Source organism: Palaemon carinicauda, chromosome 3, assembly GCF_036898095.1.
Source record: "Palaemon carinicauda isolate YSFRI2023 chromosome 3, ASM3689809v2, whole genome shotgun sequence".
Classification (NCBI taxonomy): domain Eukaryota; kingdom Metazoa; phylum Arthropoda; class Malacostraca; order Decapoda; family Palaemonidae; genus Palaemon; species Palaemon carinicauda.
This window is the reverse complement of record NC_090727.1, coordinates 146,352,631-146,373,240: the sequence shown is the minus strand read 5'-3', so window position 1 is coordinate 146,373,240 and position 20,610 is coordinate 146,352,631. Positions and strand designations below refer to the sequence as shown.

Here is a 20,610-nt window from a genome sequence, read left to right as displayed (position 1 = left end):
GGTTGTTTCAGAGCAATAACCACCTGCCAATGTGCCAATCTGGAAAGCTCCAAGAATACGGTGGTCTCAATCCACCCATCCATCACCAAAGCACACGTGAATCATCATGCGAGCATGAAAAATGATGCGTGCACCCTTCACGACTTTGCAGGAGATCAGGATGTAGTGTTGCCATGCACTGTAACATTTTCAAATAATTCCATGACAATCAAATGGGTCTACAAAAATACTGTATTGTTTACACTTATTTCCAAAAACTAGATTTTTATCATTTAATTTGAGGGATTAGTGTATGTGTACTGCATTCAAATGTCTGAATTCAGATACACCTAGTTAGCAATATCTAATGTTAGAGTATAGAACTGAAAAGGAAGGTTGGTAGTAAACCAAGCATATAACTAGGTACTGGAACCGCTACAAAGGTCTTGCAAGGTGGTACCACCATGATTCTGTGAATCCTCCAAAAAATTTTCTGTATACTGTACAGTAAAAGGGGTTCATGTGTTAATGATTTTAAAAAACATGTTTATTAAACCATAACTTTGTACTGTACTGTATCATACCTCTTTCTCACCGCTACTGTGAGGATGTCATACTCAACAGTCCGTTATTTGGATACTAACAGCTTATGTTATATTTTATGTTTTGATTCATACTTGAACATTTCTATATTTTAGGTTTTAATTCATATTTGAACATTTCTAAAACTATTTGGCAATATCTAATAGCATACATTACTACTTGGCAATTTTTAATGATTAATTTCACTTTTTGGTGTGAAAGTTGGTGTTTCCAACAAAGCTATGAACTTACAGTATACAGCTTGTTTAGTTATTCCGGAAGAAGAAAATGCGCAGTGTGCCTTAGGTGACAAAAAGAATCGCCCATCTGTACGGGTAACAAAACCCAGGAAGAGTGAGGAGAGTACAGGAGCTTAATTTGCCCAGATGATATTGTACAAGGCACGCTGATCTGTATCCTGGCTGCTGATTGGCTGTTGGACCACAATATTTCCCTAAAGCAAACTGCAGCATTCAGCATCCAATGCCCTCCAGTTCGCTTCTATGCATACTTACGTGACGTCACTCTGCATTTTCACCAGTTATGGTGTATTTTTAAAAATTTGGCTAAAATTGTCAATTGCTTTCTACCCCTGTGACGTTCTTGACCTAATAAGGCTTCTGGCAATAACCCCAAGTGTCGGAGAAAAATGCTTATCATAGCGGAGGTGAAATACCTTCACATGATTAAGGAAGATAGAAGCCATGCAGACACATAAGCTGCCATTACAGCATCAATAAATCTACAGTTCGCTCACATGAATTAGGATGAAAAGAATATAAGGATGACAGAAATGCCACTTTTAACAAGACCGTGAAGAGGGTGGAAACTTCCTGAAATAAGGCTATCGTCACCCACAAAAAAGATCATGGGTACTGTTCTGTCATTGACGGCGAAGATATTGCCCCACCAACAACCAACATTTTCAGATATAATTCTGGTGCTATTCTAAGGAAAAGATTCATGTCCAAATCATTGTGATGAGTTATACATGGTTTAGCAGTTGCTCCATCAGCAATAACATTTGCTGTACATTTACCTCATCATGATCTACATACTTCAGTACTGTACAGCTACTCATCACCATTAATAAAGTTAGCATATCTTCACTGGCAAGTGTTCATATTGTATTTCAATTTTTTTCTTTTAAATACATGTAAGAATGTTTCTAAAAGTATCATCCTGTCTGGATTAGCTAGACCTTCAACAGAAGAATACTACAAGATTAGCATAAAATGACAGGCTAGCATGTAGCCAGAATAAGATATTAAAAAAGGAAATTCATAAAACCTAGCCGTAATAATTACCCAGGATAAAAGTTTTATGCATCAAATACTGTATATAAATGAGGTCTGAACAAAACACTGCTCAGATTCCTGTGACCCACTTTCAGTAAATAACTATATTTCATTAAGACACCTAACTTTCTTAATTAGGCTATTATAAGATATATAGACATCTTTACGGCTCAAAAATTTTTGTCATCCAGAAACATACGTTAAATATCACAAATTTTAGGTAATTTGTATTTTTCCTAACAGTACCTCGAAGTACTTCGTGTTGGAACAAATTTAAGGTTAATACACATCACAGAAATATATTCTCTTGGTTTAGTTAATCATAGTAACAATGTTGTCATAAATTTCACAGTTCAGGAGAAACTTGTCTTTTTCAGTTTTTCTAGGGAAAGTGTGAACCTTGTACTGATTACATGTTACCAGTAATTGAACCTGTCCGACATTAATTGTAAAAGGGTAAAAAGCCTTAAATGCTAATCAGTGTTATTAAAGAAAACTGGTGTACTGTATAACTAAATAAAGATTTGTATCACTCTTATTACTAAAACAGTTTTACAGAGCAACATATATACTCCAAAAATATCATCTTACGCAGCTAGAGGTATTGGAAATAAAACTTCCTATAATGCATTGGAATATATTACAATCAGCTTATAAAATCACAAATTACAAGTAACTTCATGATTTTAAATAATTTGTGAAATTACTTTCATCTAAACAATAAAGAAAACGACCCATGTAAAAATTGGATAACATCCTTTATTCCTATCCCTTTTAAATTACATTTCCGTAGAGGTACATATTTAAAGCTATGAAAAGTGTAAAGCCGCAAGTAAAAAAAAAAATACGTAGCGAGTCGATCATTAACTTAAAAGAACATAAGTGTTAACTTGCAGGCTTATTTTCTTTATCTGAATTTTTATCATCTCCAGGTTTCTTATTATGATCTTCAGGTTTCATCGCTGGGAAAAATAGAACCTCCTTTATGTTGTGAGAATTAGTCAAGAACATGGTTAATCTGTCAATACCCATACCCCATCCTCCAGTTGGGGGAAGGCCATATTCTAAAGCAGTGCAGAAATTCTCGTCTATCATCTGAGCTTCGTCATCTCCTGCAGCTTTGTCAAGGGCTTGCTGAGCAAATCTTGCTCTCTGATCTAAAGGATCATTCAACTCAGTGTATGCATTACAAATTTCCTTTTTGGCAACAAAAAGCTCAAATCGCTCTGTTAAACCTTTGATGGATCGGTGGTACTTGGCAAGAGGACTCATAACCTGTGGATGATCCATAATAAATGTTGGGCTGATACACTGCTCTTCCAAGAACTCTCCCACAAGCTTATCTAAGAGTCTGGCAGCTGTTCGTGGTGGTGGACACTCTACTTCATGTTTCTCACACAAATCACTCAAAAGCTTGCGAGATTCTTCCGTGTTTAACTGGTCTGGTGGGGGCAATTTAACATTCAAAGCCTTTTCAAGATCTGGGAACATGTGGAGCCTACGATATGGTGGTTTAAAATCTATTTCCCATTCTTCACTTTCTGGACCTTGAGGCTGATACTTGACTTTGTATGAACCAAAAATGCTGTAGACCATGCCTGACACCAACTTTTCTGTTAATTCTATTAAATCGTTGTAGTCGGCATAGGCCATGTAAAATTCACAAGTTGTAAATTCAGGGTTGTGCGTAAGATCAATGCCCTCATTTCTGAACTGCTTTCCAATTTCATACACTCTGTCAATGCCACCAACAACCAACATTTTCAGATATAATTCTGGTGCTATTCTAAGGAAAAGATTCATGTCCAAATCATTGTGATGAGTTATAAATGGTTTAGCAGTTGCTCCACCAGCAATAACATTCATCATTGGTGTTTCCACTTCCAAGAAGCCCAGGTCATCAAAGAATTTACGGATATATGAAATTATATTTGCACGGACGATAAACTTCTTACGGATGTCGGAATTAATAATTAAATCTAAATACCTTTGTCGATATCTAGTTTCCTGATCTTTCACACCAAAGTGAAGATGAGGAAGCATATGCAGACAAGGGGTTAACACCTCTATTTTAGTGGGTCGAATGGAGAGTTCGCCTGTTTTTGTACGTAAAGCTATGCCTTTTACACCTATGATGTCGCCTCTTCTTATTTTGTTGCAATCTTCCATAAAAGATTCTTCATTTTCATAAAATCTTAAATTGGCCATCACCTGTAAAGCAAAACACAGCAATGAAAAATAGGAAATTTATAATGAATTCTTTGATCAGTATACTACCAATCCTTATTTTATCATATAGGTTCGAAGATTCTTTTTTGATCAAAACAAAATAATGCTGATTTTTCTCACTTAGAAAATCAGCTAATAATAGGAATACTAAAGTCCACAACTTATAAATTTAAAATGTTCCAAAAACCTGTTTTATAAGTTATATTTTGTTAAATTTTGGCCTAGGGTAGGCCTCACCTAACTCACATGCCTATAATTTTCAGCTGCAAGTCAACTAATAGTCCCATTTTATTGTAAATGTGTTCTCGCCGCTTACTGCATTGAATTATATAATACTGTTTTATTACAGTATTTTATCATGAACTTTTGATAAAATATCCGCCACTTATGATTTTCAGTTGGACTTGTTTGTATATCCGAATGGTTGTAAGTCGAGGACCATATTGTTTTTCTTAAACTACAGATATCGATGCTCATACAGATATCTTTGGTTGGAATTTCCTTAATATTAAAGTCAGACTTAAAGATTAGCGACTAAAATGCGAGCTAGGTGTTTAGGTACCAGAGCAATAATAGACTTCTATCAGCATCTTACTATGAATATATAGCAATACTGTACAATTATTATGAGGTTGGGAGATTATGAAAATTTTGTTTGAATGAAATGTAAAATTTAAACTTGCTCAGTTCCAAAAATCAAAAGTTTATTTGCATAAACACAACATATGAAAAATTAGTCCGTCAATAAATTCGGTAAAATATGGCACAGTATTTCCCAGCTATGTGGGATAGTCCAAATCTCCCCGTTGCTATCATTATTGAGTAGTTAGAAGACCATCAGGCCTAATTTGAGAAATTAGGCCTAAAAACCCATTGCATGGTCAAGATCAAGAGGAACTGCTAGTAAGGAAGACATACCAAAGGAAAGGAATGAAAATTCAAGAGCAATGTGCTAGCAGTACACTCATATGAGGTTCATTGTGAATAATTCTTCAGTCCTGCTTTCTCTATCATAAGGCTCAGTACTAGACAGTACTCAATAGGCTTTATTCCACTTAGTGACCAAATTGTGGAATGACCTTCCTAAATGGGTAGTTCAGAAGTTCAAACTTATTACAAATACTTTTCTATTGAAAAATTGACGTCTCATTTCAGAGTTCATACTATATATGACATACTGTATTATTTCATGTTGTTACTAATGTTAAAAGCATTTCCTATCTTTTTTTATCAAAGCAGAGCCCACTTGAATAACTTTTAAAAGATAAACAACAATAACTTAAGAGAAAAAAAATATTCAGAGAGAGAGAGAGAGAGAGAGAGAGAGAGGAGAGAGAGAGAGAGAGAGAGAGAGAGAGAGAGAGAGAGAGAGAGACTTAGTTAAATTGGCAGCCATATTATGTTTGTAACATAACCAACATTCATATTCTGTAATATTACTCTAAACCCCAAATTTTGTTATCTGTGATAATTAGCAGAAAATTAAGCAATGGTGCAAAAATAAAGTGAAGGTAATTAAAAACAATCACATCAATATACAATCCAAAACGAGATTAATGACACTGTACTAGATATCACAAATAAATCTAATGAAGTTGGGCCACAACACGCAGTAGCTGGGGAGGCCAGTTAGTGCTGATGTGCAACTATGGGAAAAGTCCAAAAAGAACAGAGGTAAAGCAGATGGCGGAAAAGAGGGTGAAGCCAGGATTGGAACGGGATACTACAAAGACCATTTAGTAGTGCCTAAAGTGCATCTCACATGGCTCTCGCCTTTCTTATTGGTAATGAGTTATTTAAGAAAATTTAATAAAGGATTCCATTTACCAGTCCTTTCCAATTCTCATACATGGATAACCGTATTTGACAGCTTATGAGACACACGGGCATGTAAGACGCACCCTTGTTCCAGCAGGTCAGATCCAGGAAAAATTTTTGTTAGCATAGTAAGCATATATTGTTGAAACGGTCTAGCTGTACATTACACAAGCAAAGATATAGCTATATAAAAGAAATTTGGCAGTACAGGCAAGCAATAAGCATACACAAGACATCTTGCTAGCAGGAAATAATAATAATAAAATTAATAAAATGAATAATGATAATAGTAGTAGTATCAGTAATGATGATAATAATAAAAGCAATTTGGCAGTACAGACAAGCAATAAGCATACACAAGACATCTTAACAACAGGGAATAAGCAAGCTGTATAGGCATAAAAAAAAACAACCACCATTTGACACAAAAATAGAGCCAGCAGTGCATAAAGTAAGAAGTAAAGTAAAGTAGAATCCTTTTTATAAAAGAATTCTGCCACTACACTTGAACATATGAGGAAAAATAATGAAAAGCGTTGCCAGATACCGTACTTTGTAATCATTTGTACAACATGGCTTCAAAATGTTGTACAATCATTAGAAAATTAAAAATTAATTTAAAATAAGGTGCATATGGACTAAAAAGTCGTACAAGATTACTATTTAAATCAAAATATCGTATGTCGTATAGTACTGGGCCATACATCAGGCAGCGCTGGCAACGATCATACAGTAGTTTTAGTCCTTACCAACCGATCAGCTGTTAAAGTTAAGTCCCAGCATTTCATATTACATTGCTTTCATTTTTAAAGCTCCGGTCATACCAGCAATAAAACAAGGATGCATGGAGTTTAGGGCAAGTAAAAGTACTGAGTATAAACTGGGGTTAGTGAGCGTCGGAGAGAAGATTAGCGGACTACGGGAGGTCTCAAATTTCATTTATGAAGTGTTCTACACACCAAGATGACGTTCATCAAAAGTTGCCAAATTTTGTGTTGTATACCATAGAAAATTAATCAGTTCTATCCATAAAAAACTATGGGGGACCCCTTTTGGAGTGGAAAAGACAAATGTTTTCCGGTCCCCAAAGATCTTTCAAGAAACTAAAGTCTCCGAGATAATAGTTTGAAATCTTATCCTCATTCATCTCTACATTTATCTAGGTTGTTTAAAAGAATGTACCTGTGTGAATGTTCAAGTGTACTACGCACACGTCAATTAGGTCCTACATGCAAATAACCAAAAACCTTACATTGACAGTACAGAAGTGATAAGGATCCCACTTTCAAATACTTCAAAACACTACATGACATTATAGGGGAAAGAGCATGCAAGTACCAGGGTGACACCTTAGCAATTGCCTTGCTACCCAATTCACAATAAAACTGATGAATACACCACATATGCAAAGAAAAATTGGGTAAACATTTCAATCGATAAAAATATATACTATGGGTTTTTCCAATTTTTTTTCTGAAAGTGACAGAATTTTTTTATACTATGAGTTTTTCCAATTTTTTTCTGAAAGTGACAGTTTTTTTTATACTATGGGTTTTTCCAATTTTTTTCTGAAAGTGACAGTGTTTTTTTATACTATGGGTTTTTCCAATTTTTTTCTGAAAGTGACAAGAGTTTTTTTAAGTTTGATGTCCTGGCTCCTTTATACCTAAACTTGATACTTTTACCTCATACCTCAAAGTGTAAGGATTATCTACAAACAACAAGCTTGTCATCCTATTAATCAGTACATCATTAACTAACTCTCTGAGATAGCAAAACATTTACATACCACAAAGAAAAAGAGAGTTCTCATGAAATTACTTTCAAATTGAAAATTTTTGGAACTACCATTGAAAATTTTTGGAACTACCACAAATTATGGGCGATAATGAGGGGGAATCATTTAAATATTTAGGAACTATGGTGTCTAATACAAGATCTTAAGATTTCGAGTTTGATAAAAAATTGAAAAAAGCAAATCGGACAATGGCTAGGTCAGTAAAATTTAGAAATAAAACCTCCTGAAATTACATATAAAAATCAGGCTATATATCAGTTTAGTGAGATTGGTGTTACTCTATGGACATGAGTTGTGGTATGACAATGAAACAAACACACTTTGTAGATTTGAGAACAAAGCCCTCAGAAAAATATTGGGAGTTATATAGCAGGACATGATTAGAAATGAAATTATAAGAGATTACTTGAGTGTCATATATGGACGAGATCATGGTAAAGGGCAGACGAAGATGGTTTGGGCATGTTCTTTGCACTCCCCAAGAAAGATTAATTCACAAAGCTTTCAACTGGGCTCCACAAGGCACTAGAAGAGTTGGGGGACCCAGACCTACATGGCTGAAGACTATCAAGTGTGAAGTAGATGATGATGAATGGAGAAGTATTTGTTAAACAAATTTTCCACTTTGAAATCAAGGAAAAAATTATTCATCCAACACAAACAATAGGTTTCTAATAAAAATAAAAGCAAAAAAAAAATCTTAGAAGTAATAATTTTGTCAAATAATGAAATTAGCTATTCCAATAAGCACAGGTAAATAGTATACTTTCACTAATAAGTCAAATTAGATGAATTCACTTTTATCTAGTTTATCATTCTAGCAGTGGTTACTAAAACAATCAAGCAAAAGTACATTCCAGTACTATTTGATGAATGAACTGTGTAATACAAGTAACCCCCCAAACATCATACCAAATTGAGGCCTGTAATTTCTAAATGGTACCAAGCAAAACAGACTGTCGACAATATACAGCCTTACTTCCACGCATGTAAAGAACAGTTTTATGCAGAACTTCCAATATACCTTATTGTGTACAGTACAAATACCAATTAACAGGAAGACACTCACCTGTAACTTGACATCTTCAGCTCTCAGGTCATAGAATCTTAGCTTCTGACTGCTCTCTCTTATAGCATGCACTCTACCCGCAACCGTGACCACTTCTTTTCCTTCAACTTCTTGTTCCAAATTTTCATAAGTTTTGATGTAGTCGGAGAGTGATGTCGACACGTGGAATTTGTGTGGGTATATAACCTTTCCCTCATCTTTTTGTTGCTGAACATATTGAGTTCTTAACTTCAGATATTCATTAGCACTTATTTCTTCTTCATTAATCTGGAAAAAAAAAAAAAAAATAATAAGATAATATTTAATCTTATACAATACTGTGGTCTATTTTAAGATTTCTAATAAAATAAACGTCATCATCTACTGTAAAAGACAAATCCCTTCTTTTATCTCTAAACCTTTAGTACAGAATAGAATAAATTCACACTAATGTATGACCATAAACAAAATCTTTCCAATCATTTTGGTGCACTACTATTAGTTGATCGAAAAGCCAACTTGAATCATAATTCACATTATGTATATATATATATATATATATATATATAAACTGAATTGTATATAACATACCTTGTTGGGTTTTGCTGCTTGCACAGGTTTACTTGCATCCTTCAGAGCCTTTTCTTGAGCCTTCTTTTCTGCTTTAAGTCTCCTTTTCTGCTCACTACAAAAAAAAAAAATAATAAAATTTCCTAGTAGCATATGGGGGTTAGGCAAAAGACAAGCACTGTATTACTGTACTTTACAGGAAAAAATGCTACAAAAAATTTCACTCATACAAAACTGAAAATAAAGTGGACTTGAAGGAAAGCCTGATAAATTTCTCAACTTCCACTAAACACTTTTTCTTTGTACTTGATACTTTCCATTTTTGGCAAATACCTGATGGATGTTTACTTACTAGAATGAAGTATTGTATTCTATGGTGCTATGAATGCAATTGCTCATGCCTAAATTTATTCTCACCTTTCCAAGTGCACCGACACCTAGTTTGGTCCAAGTAAAGCACATTTAAAACTAATAACACCTTCCTGGTTTACATTAGCCTATATGATTTCTTAGCTCATAATTTCCATAAACAATTTTCATTCTGGCCATAAACCTTCTATGTGAAATTCATCATAATACAATATTCTCCAATGGTTATCTGTCAATACATGCTATAAGCTATAGTACCAAGAATAGGTTTTGCCAGAAGCTGCTTAAGAAAATCTAACACCATGACAATCAAGCAACCTAGCAAAACTTAGTCAAGGACATATTTTCTTTACTATACTTCACAAATTGAATTCAGTGGTAATATTGCTTTCCAGTTGACCTTACAGAGAAATTTAAAAACATAATTCAAAGGAATACTGAAGTACAAAAATTACAAATATATATATTGAAAAGGAACTAGAATGAAAAGGAGTCATTTAAAATTTTACAAATGTTCCTAAGTTCAAGTCACACATTGTACAGTACTAGTAGTTTTAAGACTTAAGGAAAAGTTCTAAAAAAGTGGTGAATCCATGAAATCCTCATTTGCCAGTAACATATACTGTAGAAAAATTGCAAATATATTAATTGTTTAGCATTTATCCCACAATGCTAACCATTAGTAATTCATATGGGATATTTTTCATTGGATTAATGAATTGAGCTATACATTACAGCCAGACACTGGGGCCTAAGGCCATTCAGACCTAAATGCAACTGGTGGGAAAACTCTGCAGTTACATTATGAAAGAAATGTTAAAAGAGGCTGTTCAGCAAAATAGAAGGCTAAAAGAGGTAAAGGAGAAGAATATAAAGCAAGCACAGCTAAAGCCCAGATGAAAGTTCCAAAGACCGTAAAGTAGTGCCTGTAGTATATTGTAAGAGGTGCACTGATAGTACTATTCCCTCATATTACTCTGTTATGTTGGAATAGCTGAAACTTGAAACAAGGTTTGCGAGGGGAATCCCAATGGCGACATGGGGAATAACTAGCATTCAAGTTCTTTTTTCCGCACTAGAAACAAGAAAGGGGGGGGGGGTTAATCGCATGAGTTATATCAAGACTTTGGGTTTGTTTCCTTGGTAAAATACAAATCACTTTCAAGATTTTCAATTTGATTCTCAAGATACAAAACCATCATCTTTCATGAGGATACAATCCTGAAGTAGGAGGTACTGTCAATGATCAGTCTGTGTTGTTTTTAACTTTATGGAAATGTGAAGTTTGCTGTTTTGTCCAAGAGCAGGGGAGTTTGACTCGCATAAATCACTATCTGACCTGACTTAATGTGATATTTAGATATAATCATTTGTGCCCCAGCTTTGCCTAAGTGAAGCTAAACTCATGGCTAGGAACATGCCCTGTTAAGTAACTTGCTAGCATCTAGTCCCACCAGTGAGCATATGGCATTTGGCTGGGAGTAGGAAGGAGACAGGAAGAGAAGAAGGGTCAGTTGTACATGTCATATAACCAATTACTACTCCACACACACTACTATTTTGGTTATGAGGAACTTGGACTGCTACATGACAGGGCAATCACTACTGGTCATAAGGAGAATGGTCCTTTGTTGGCAACATCCAAGGTAGTATGTAACAGTTGTACACAAAGATATTCTTGAAATCAAGGCAGTGAAGGGACAATGCCTGTAACTTCTTGAACTCTAATCTGCAGCTACAAACAAACTCTCTAATGGAAAATCTTTAGGCCTTTTAATTCCAACACGAATCCAAAATGAGATAGCACCCCTGAATACTTTTTTTATAATTATCCATGATTAAATAATCCACAAAAGAGTATGCTTACCACAAGGAACAAAGGGTTATTGTAGTGATTAAGGAAAAACTCTATATACACTATTTTCAAAGGGATTTTCAAGCCTCTTCCTTCTTAGAAATAATAGCAAGTGAATATCTGGTAAGATTCATGGAAATAATACAGTAGTATCTTTTCCACAAATTTCCCTTTTTACCTCATGACTCGGTAACTTAGTTTGCCCTTGTCAATGGTTTTTAGAGTATAGATTTATAGAAATATTTGTGACAGTGTAAGAAACAAAACTATAAACTTGTGAAATAGCATGCAAATACATTTGATCTAATTTCATAAACTGTATACATATAGTACACATGTAAAAATTGGGTGTTTACAACACTACCAACTACAGTAAATTTCTCTTAGCGATGCAGATTTGCACCGACTCCCAGCAGTGCCCTTTTAGCTCGGAAAAGTTTCCTGATCGCTGATTGGTTGGACGAGATAATTCTAACCAATCAGCAATTAGGAAACTTTTTCGAGCTAAAAGGGCACCGCTGCGAGTCGGTGCAAATCTGCCTCGATAAAAGAAATGGACTATAGAGCATAAATGATGGATGAAACAACACAAGCAGCTGAGGATGTTGCTGTTGTAACTTTGCTAACAGCTATTATGTAGTAAGCTCAACAATGAACATCAGAAAATGATGGTAGAGTACACTGTGTACCATGCACACAATTCTATGAAACATCTAAATGAGACTAAAATAATAATTTCAATAATAATAATCATAAATTTATACACAAGAAATAAGCTGCTTCTGATGTTTCACCCACCTGCGGGAATAAGAAAGAACTCTGCCACTTGAAAAATCACTATTCTTGACTGACAGTTTCCAGGTGGAAGTTCCTAAAAGATTTGTATGCTTTGTAACTGCCCTCCATATATTTCTTGAGAAATGACCCATGTTACTTTCTGCAAATAATGAAAACCTAAAGATAAGGCCAAATAATATCAAAACTTTTGAACTTTTGAACATCAAAGCAGAGCTACGAAACCATGAACTGTTATTTGTATCTATATATTTGTTGTAGCTACATGACAGGGGATGCATATGACCAGTATTTGCAGGCTTTCAAATCTATCGCTAATCTGTTGCCCACAAAGTTGCATTTTCTATTTTTCTTAATCATACAAACCCAAACCTCTATTATTACTATATTATTATTAATAGTTAAGGTACAACACTAGTTGGAAAAGCAGGATGCTATCAGCCCAAGGGCTCCAAATGAGAAAATAGCCCAATGAGTAAACAAATTGGTGTGTCTGAATGTGCCCTCAAGCAAGAGAAGAGAACTCTAACCCAAAACAGTGGAAGCCCGTGGTACTACCCAAGACTAGAGAACAATGGTTTGATTTTGGAGTATCCTTCTCCTAGAAGAGTTGCTTACCATAGCTAAGTCTCTTCTATCCTTGCCAGTGGAAATTAGCCACTGAATAATTACAGTGCAGTAGTTAAACTTTTCAGTGAAGAAGAATTGCTCAGTTACCTTAGTGTTGTCAGGTGTATGAGGAAAGAGGAGAATGTGTAAAGAATAGCCCGCCAGACTATTCGGTGTACATGTAGGCAAAGGAAAAATGAGCCATACCCAGAGAGGTATCCAAATTAATACAATTTGGTCAGTCAAAGAACCCAATACAGTAACTGTCTGGCAGTATCATCTCAATGGGTGGCTGGTACTTTAGCCAACCTACAAGGAGTATGACTTAGAGAAAATGGTCGTTAAGCTTTCTAATGAGGTAAATGCAGCTAGCTACCTTCGTTTAGGCCTTTGACGTAGGATTAGCAGGGTGGTTGGGGCAGGCAGTGCAACTCAAGATGCTAGTTTAGTATGGTTTATAAAATATAAATGGAATAAAAATGTTCTATATTCTTACACTTAATACAAATCGTCAACCTTTAATAGGAGACTCATCCTGAGGAGTTGTGAAAGTCCTTATTTGACCAAAATAGTTGGTTTTACTGACCCAGGAAATATCAATGTACTTTGGTCATGTATGGGGGTATAAGTCATGACTCCTGTTCAACCTCAAAATTACCTCCTGAGCATAGAAATATCTAAGGTGTTAAGCTAGGACTCCACTAAAGACTAGTGGAGTCTTAGAGAAATCCATGTCCTATAGGATTGAGTGTCCTGATACAGTGGTATAATGTATGAGCCATGGCAATGCATATATTCTTCATCGTTCCCTCACAAATATGGTTGGGGAATATACTTCAATACAAAGCAATGCAAAGAAGGGGTACTCTATCGAGTAGCTTAAATGCATTACTAATCTGATCCAGTCCATAACAGGAATGCTATTAGAACCCCAAGAGAAGGGAAGAAGATGGCACAAAGGGCCACACATTCTTACCTTTCATTCTTGGACTTACATCGCAACCGCTATTCAAGACAAAATGCTTCTTGTCCCATGATAGATGAAGCTAAGCTTGCTACATAACCTATTGAGCAGCTACCATAAGTCCTCAGGAAAATATGTCAAAGGATTTGGTATACTCCCAAAGGTAGGCAGGTACAGCTGTGGGCAGTGAGGGTTTTGTGGCAACTCCAGACTCATGCGGTCAGAACTTGTGCCACGGGCAAATTCTTCCCGAAGGTGAGAGTCGATTCCGATTCCTCCAACTCTATGCCTTTGGACTGCGCATGGTTCCCTCTAGAGAACGGCATGTTTAAAGGTCGCTACGAATGGCAGAGGCAAGGGACAGTGACACTGCCTTTGAGACTGACCATTTAGTATATGATCAGCGCTCAAGCCCGCTCTACATCCAGGCTAGGACCCCCTAACCTTAGCTCATAAGGATGGTAAGGTTGAAGACACTAAAGGCACTAACAAGTCTGAGCGGCAACCACCGGGCGGAGACGTTACCAATCAGGCCACAACAATAATTTGATGGTTTCATGAAGACAAAAGGAGATTGTACTCTTGGAAATCAGCTTTTTCCTCCTACTACTATTAAGAAATTAACTTTCGTGCTCTGGTGTGAAGAGCCTAGTTTTCTTGAGATAGTGTCGTAGTGACCCTCACAGGACAGAAAATTAGGTCATTCCGATGTTAGTTGCGTCTAGGAGAGGAGATGGCGAAGGACTCAAACTTTGGGTCATGGATTGCTGGGTTTTGTGTCTTAGCCACGAACTCAGGAATGAACGTCGTCAAAACCTTCTATCCCTTGGAATGTCATGTAGTTTGTCTACCCCTTTCCATGATGCTAGAGCCGGTAAGAACAATGTCTTAAGTGTCACATATCTGTCCGATGTTCTTTTTTACAGCTTGGACAGCGAGCATTTAAGAAAACTAAGCTCTTATGACATCCCAAGCTGGTCTGAATTCTCTTGGATAACAGTAATGCTCAAAGCTCTTCATCAGCATCGACAGTTCCCACGAAGAGGAAAGATCCAGGCCTTTCAATGTGAAGACTAGCCTCATAGCTGAGTGGTAACCTTTAACAGCAGAGACCAAGAGAAGCATCTCTTGGCAAAGGTATATTAAGAAATTAACAATTACTGGTACAGTAGTTGCAAGATTAAACCAGAGAAGTACAGTATCCCGTTTAAGACGCTAATCACAGAAAATGGGCCACTTTCCTGGTAAACAGCTGCAAATGATCTACAGCTATCCAAAAGTCTCCTGTGCAGTGCCTTGCAAAAGCCCTTAAACTCAAAGAAGATGCTGGATTGCCTCCACCTGTTAAGTGACAGGGCAGTAACCGAGTTGTGATGTCAGACACACACAAGGGATAGGACAGCAACAGACATGCCACCCGACAGGAACAAGAATGTTGGATATCATAAACTGTAACAAATCATAATTACAGTAATAGAAAACACAGCATATTCTCATTCCCAAAATACCTCAAAAAGAACTGCAAGGACCCATTCAAACTGGAAAAAAGTTAAAAGTTTTTTAAACACCCAGATGTGGACACTGTACAGCAATTAGCATTAGTCAGCAGTTGAAGTTAAAAGTCAGGTTGCTCTTCGTGTCAGGTGACCACTGATGTTTACCTTGTTAAAGGTTCAACAGCCATTTCTATCTTTGCTGAAGTCATACACGTTAAACATCAATGACTTATATTATGTGTAATAACAAAAAAGCAAAGGATATTCTAAAGGGTTTCCAGATGACTCAATGCCATAGAGAGTATGCGATAAACCCTCAGTCCGACGGCAAGCTTCAAAAACGTTTCAGGATAACTCGTAATTTTGAGCAAAAATCACTGCTGTTCATTACAAACTACTTGCTGCTACATAGCAGAACTCAAGCACGGTGCTACTGTTTGCAATTAACATTTGTCACATTCAAAAGATCTAATATTCATTCCATGCAATTCAAAAGTTCTTACAATAACACTTGGATGCTGAGCAGAGCCAAATTTGACTTTAGTAACAGATTTTTTTCAATTTTCAAAGTCGCACACTGGGGCTACCAACAAGATTCTGTTTTCTGTGATGCAATGTGGATAAGAATGGCAGAACATACATTTTTCATATTCTTTTTTCCAATATAGCAGTGGTAAATTCAACTGGTATAATATTTGAGGATATTTTCAGCATCCTAATACAAAACCTCCTTAAAAGTAATTTACACACAAAAGCAAATCACCATTTTCAAACTTCTTATCCTGGATAAAATATTAAGGTAATAGGCCTCCTTATCATAAGTAAAGTACAGAGGTGATTTATTGAAAGTTTTCAATGTGATACGGCATTGAAAGTTACATTTGGGATCCATCATTCCCTAACCTAAGACAAATAAGGAGGACCTGGTGTCATAAATTTGTCTGGATTGAAACAGTGGTGTTATTTTCTTCTTCTAAAAATAAGTCTTGAATCTGTAAAAATCATTTAATTTGTTTGAAACACATTTATGTAAACAAATTATATTTCTGAGTACGGAAGCCAGGCCTTACCTGCATTTTTATAGTACAGTACAATACTAATGACATAAGAAATGACAAGCAAATATATCTCTTGGATAAGTAACCTTGACACTTATTTTTTATAATTATTTCCTTTCTAATGTTACTGTTTTATACATGACTAAGTTTGGTTTTTATCTTCCTTCATGACACAAAAAGTTTGAGAAAAGTCCATAAAATTTCTGACTTGTAGAGCTTCCATCCAGACATTGATTTCCCATATCCTGCATAATTAGCACTGGTAGTCATTTGCAATCCCCAATCAAAGTTGTTTTTACATTTTCATCCGACTTTTTCTTCAATTCAATAACAACCCCATTTACTATACTAGTTCCGTCCCTTCTAATACTAGCTCCGACTTCACTAATACTACCTCCACCCCTATTAATACTAGCTCCTCCTCCGATAATGAACGTTCTACTGTTTTGGTATGGCCGTCTAATGCAGGCGGCAGTGTATGGCCCTCCTCAGAGGTAAGGATATGGTTCTAAGTTAAATTAGGTAGGGTAGGCCTACCTCAATTTAGGTAATGCCATGTATCTTTAAAAGACTCATTAAAAGTACCTATAAAATACACCTACAACAGTAAATTTACCAGCAAGTATTTCTTTACCATTTCACCACAGTTTTGAGGTCTGCTACAGGGTGGCGAGTCAATCCCACACAACGGGCATAACTTGGTATAAGCATATGCGCCTAAAACAAGTAATATTCAAGATGAAAACAAGTTGAAAAGCAAACTGGTACACTTAGCAAAAGGGATAAGTTATTCCTGTATTTACCTAACTGAATTGTTGAAACTCGGTGTAATCAAGTAAGGTAATAATACATTTGTATTTTAAAATCAAAGCAATCTCATTGGAAGATTGCATAAATGCGACTATCTAATTTTTCCCACACTAAAAGATGCAATACCACAAAACAGTAGGGCATACTGTATGTACTAAGGAGCTTTTGTATATCAGCGGCCAGTTCCTCCACTGTGAATTAAAAATGAACATCAACTAATCTAAAATTTTCCCCCTAACCTACAAGCCGTATCCTTATGTACTTACTTAACGGGGGGTTAATAGCCCCCTGCGACCAACCCCCTTACACTGCCGTATTCTACGTTGGCTGTAATCATACACACAGGTAGCCGTCATCATACATACACCCCTGTACCTACATTCATTCCACATCTTGCACATATATAACCAAACCAACTTGATAAAATACCTAAATTCTGATGTAAGAACATCAACGTTCAGAGAGATCAATAAATATGAAAAAGCGGGAGTTTTCCTTAAGGAAACACCTGTTTTTTAAACAGAAAAGCTTTTTCGGGGTGTATGTATAATAGCGGCCACCTCTATGTATTATTAGGTCTAACTTAGAATATGGCAGCGTAAGGGGGGTCGCAGGGGGTGTTAGCCCCCCATTAGGTAAGAAAGGTAAGGACACGGCTTGTAGGTTAGGTTAGGAGGGAAAGGTTAGGTTAGGGGGGAAAGTTTAGGTTAGTCGATGTTCAATTTTAATCAACACTTGAGGAACTGGCCGCTGATATACAAAGGCTCCGCTTTTTCTGCCCTAAACTGTAAAACCCAAAACCCCAAATACACAGGCCTTACCAACTTACTGAACTTTGTAAGGCATAAAGTACAGCAGTGGAGAGTTAACGGAACCTTCGTACAACGGCAGACAGGAACACGTTCCTTACCTACCCAACAGGAAGGGTGGGGTGTATGTATGATAACGGCCACCTGTGTGTATGATTACGGCTAACTCAGAATACAGCAGTGTAAGGGGGGTCGCAGGGGGGCGTTTGCATCCCCGTTAGGTATGTAGGTAAGGACACAGCTTGTAGATTAGGTTAGGAGGGAAAATTTAGGTTAGTTGATGTCCATTTATAATCAACGCATGTGGAACTGGCCGCTGATATACAAAGGCTAAGGTAGGGTTACGACACCCCACCTTAGACTTCCATATTCTTGAGGATAGGGTTGAAAATAGGGGAGTTATGGGGCATGGCCGTTAATATACATACACCCGATTAATTTATCTCTATCTAATAAAAAAAAAATTACCTTTCCTAACCTACCCCAGAGATCACAGATGCTTTAAATATATTCTACATTCTGTAACAGGAACCGGTCTATAACTGGTAAAATGAAACCATTGAACTATTGATCATGCGTTTATCAGAGCATCTTGTGCCAAAAGTAACGTATTAACAATAATAATAATAATGATAATGACGTGGAGACCAGATTACCTTTAACCTTTAAGGTAACACCAAATGTAATTAATGTAGGAAATTATACAACACGTGCATTGCACCAGTGGACAGAGGAACGCCAAATAGACCTCAGTAAGGAATTAATACAAGATTATACTAAATAATGGTCAATCTACGATGCTTTTTGCATTAAAATTGTGATTTCATTTCACGTTTGACAGGAAGTTGTCATTACTACCGGCAACCTTTACATGCAATGTGCCGCGGTTTCTTTATTTCAGGTCTACACGGCAAACACAATCATTAGACGTTATACCTTCGTGTCCACGTCATACCAAACATCTAGTTAACAAATCTCTAATTGATATTACCTTTTTGACAGCTTTTCTTCTGAAACATCTGCCATTATTAGTTCGGTGACTCCACGTTACACCGTTATGTCTAATGCAATCGCCAACAATTGTAAGTATGCCAACATTTCACGATGTCTGAGCAGTGTTGCCAACCATCCTAAATATTAAAGGCTTAGAGGTAAGCAAACAAGGTGAGATCTGTATTATTATTATTATTATTATTATTATTATTATTATTATTATTATTATTATTATTATTATTATTATTATTATTATTTGCTAAGTTACAACCCTACTTGGAGAAGCAGGATGTTATAAGTCCAGGGGCTCCAACGGGGAAAAATAGCCCAGTGAGGAAAGAAAATAACGAATTAAATAAACTACAAGAGATATACTGAACAGTTAAAATGTTTTTTTTTTTTTTAAATAACAGTAACAACATCAAAATATATATTTTACACATTATCTACAACACTAAAAAACAAGAGGAAGAGAAATAAGATAGAATAGTGTGGCCGAGTGTAACCCTAAGTGTAACTCATTATCAGTACAATATAGCTTAATTTTCTTATTGCAAAATATATTACCAGTACAAAACAGTACACTCATTTTCATATTGTAAAATATATAAGATAAACAACAATATTATATTTCAAATTCATGTTGACCAGTGTTCACATTACGTCCAATAACTTCCACAAAACATTTCTTTTAGGAAATAAACTTGGAGAAAATAACAGTAAAAAGTTGCCCTTCAATCAATAGGGAAATAGATTTATTCATTGCCCTCTAAAAGTAAACTATGGATTTATTGGAAGACTTAAAAAATGTTTTAGTACTATAATTGTAAGACACAAAGAAATAATTTTCATTTTATGGAGGATAGATCATTCCCATATATGGGCCATAGATTCTTTAAATATTTGTACAGCATGCGCAGGCAATATATATATATATATATATATATATATATATATATATATATATATATATATATATATATATATATATATATATATATATATATATATATATATTATATATATATATATATATATATATATATATATATATATATATATATATATATATATATATATATATATATATATATATATATATATATTTCATGTGTGTTTAGCCTACATTTGAAATAAATATCAATGCATTTAATTAGCAAATATTTTGATAACTAAAACGTAAATTAAGTAGGCTTTCGTGTGAATGCGTGTAAAACTGGATGATGATGATGATAATAATAATAATAATAATAATAATAATAATAATATTTTCAAGTTTTTATAGTTTATATAGGAAATATTTGTTTTAATGTTGTTATTGTTTATAAACTTCTAGTATTTTTTCCTTATTTCCTTTCCTCACTTGGCTATTTTCCCTGTTGGAGCCCTTGGACTTATAGCATCCTGCTTTTCCAACTAGGGTTGTAACAACAACAACAACAACAACAATAATAATAATAATAATAATAATAATAATAATAATAATAATAATAATAATAATAATAATAATAATAATAATAACGGAAATTT

General features: G+C 35.3%; 1 protein-coding gene across 2 annotated transcripts; it reads right to left on the bottom strand.

The window, feature by feature from the left end:
• Nucleotides 1–2,482: 2,482 nt before the first annotated feature.
• On the bottom strand, nt 2,483–19,231 carry LOC137638598 (lysine--tRNA ligase-like). Of its 2 annotated transcripts, XM_068370808.1 has the most exons (5): nt 19,079–19,225; nt 12,345–12,483; nt 9,344–9,437; nt 8,774–9,040; nt 2,483–4,070 (listed from the first exon to the last, which is right to left on the bottom strand). In XM_068370808.1, exons 1-5 carry the CDS (start codon nt 19,104–19,106, stop codon nt 2,745–2,747), a joined length of 1,854 nt encoding a protein of 617 aa, XP_068226909.1. In that variant the 5' UTR covers nt 19,107–19,225; the 3' UTR covers nt 2,483–2,744. The 2 variants fall into 2 exon arrangements, with proteins under 2 accessions (XP_068226909.1, XP_068226910.1); XM_068370809.1 differs by lacking the exon at nt 12,345–12,483 and having other exon boundaries at nt 19,079–19,231.
• Between the last annotated feature and the right edge of the window lie 1,379 nt (nt 19,232–20,610).

Bases quoted from the DNA above. Each gene is read 5' to 3' on its own strand.
- LOC137638598 (XM_068370808.1), bottom strand. From the start codon at position 19,106: ATGTTTCAGAAGAAAAGCTGTCAAAAAG. The intron at 12,484-19,078 runs GTAATATCAATT...CATTATTTGCAG, and splicing joins GAAGAAAAGCTGTCAAAAAG to AAAGTAACATGGGTCATTTC. The intron at 9,041-9,343 runs GTATGTTATATA...TTTTTTTTCCAG, and splicing joins AAGCAGCAAAACCCAACAAG to ATTAATGAAGAAGAAATAAG.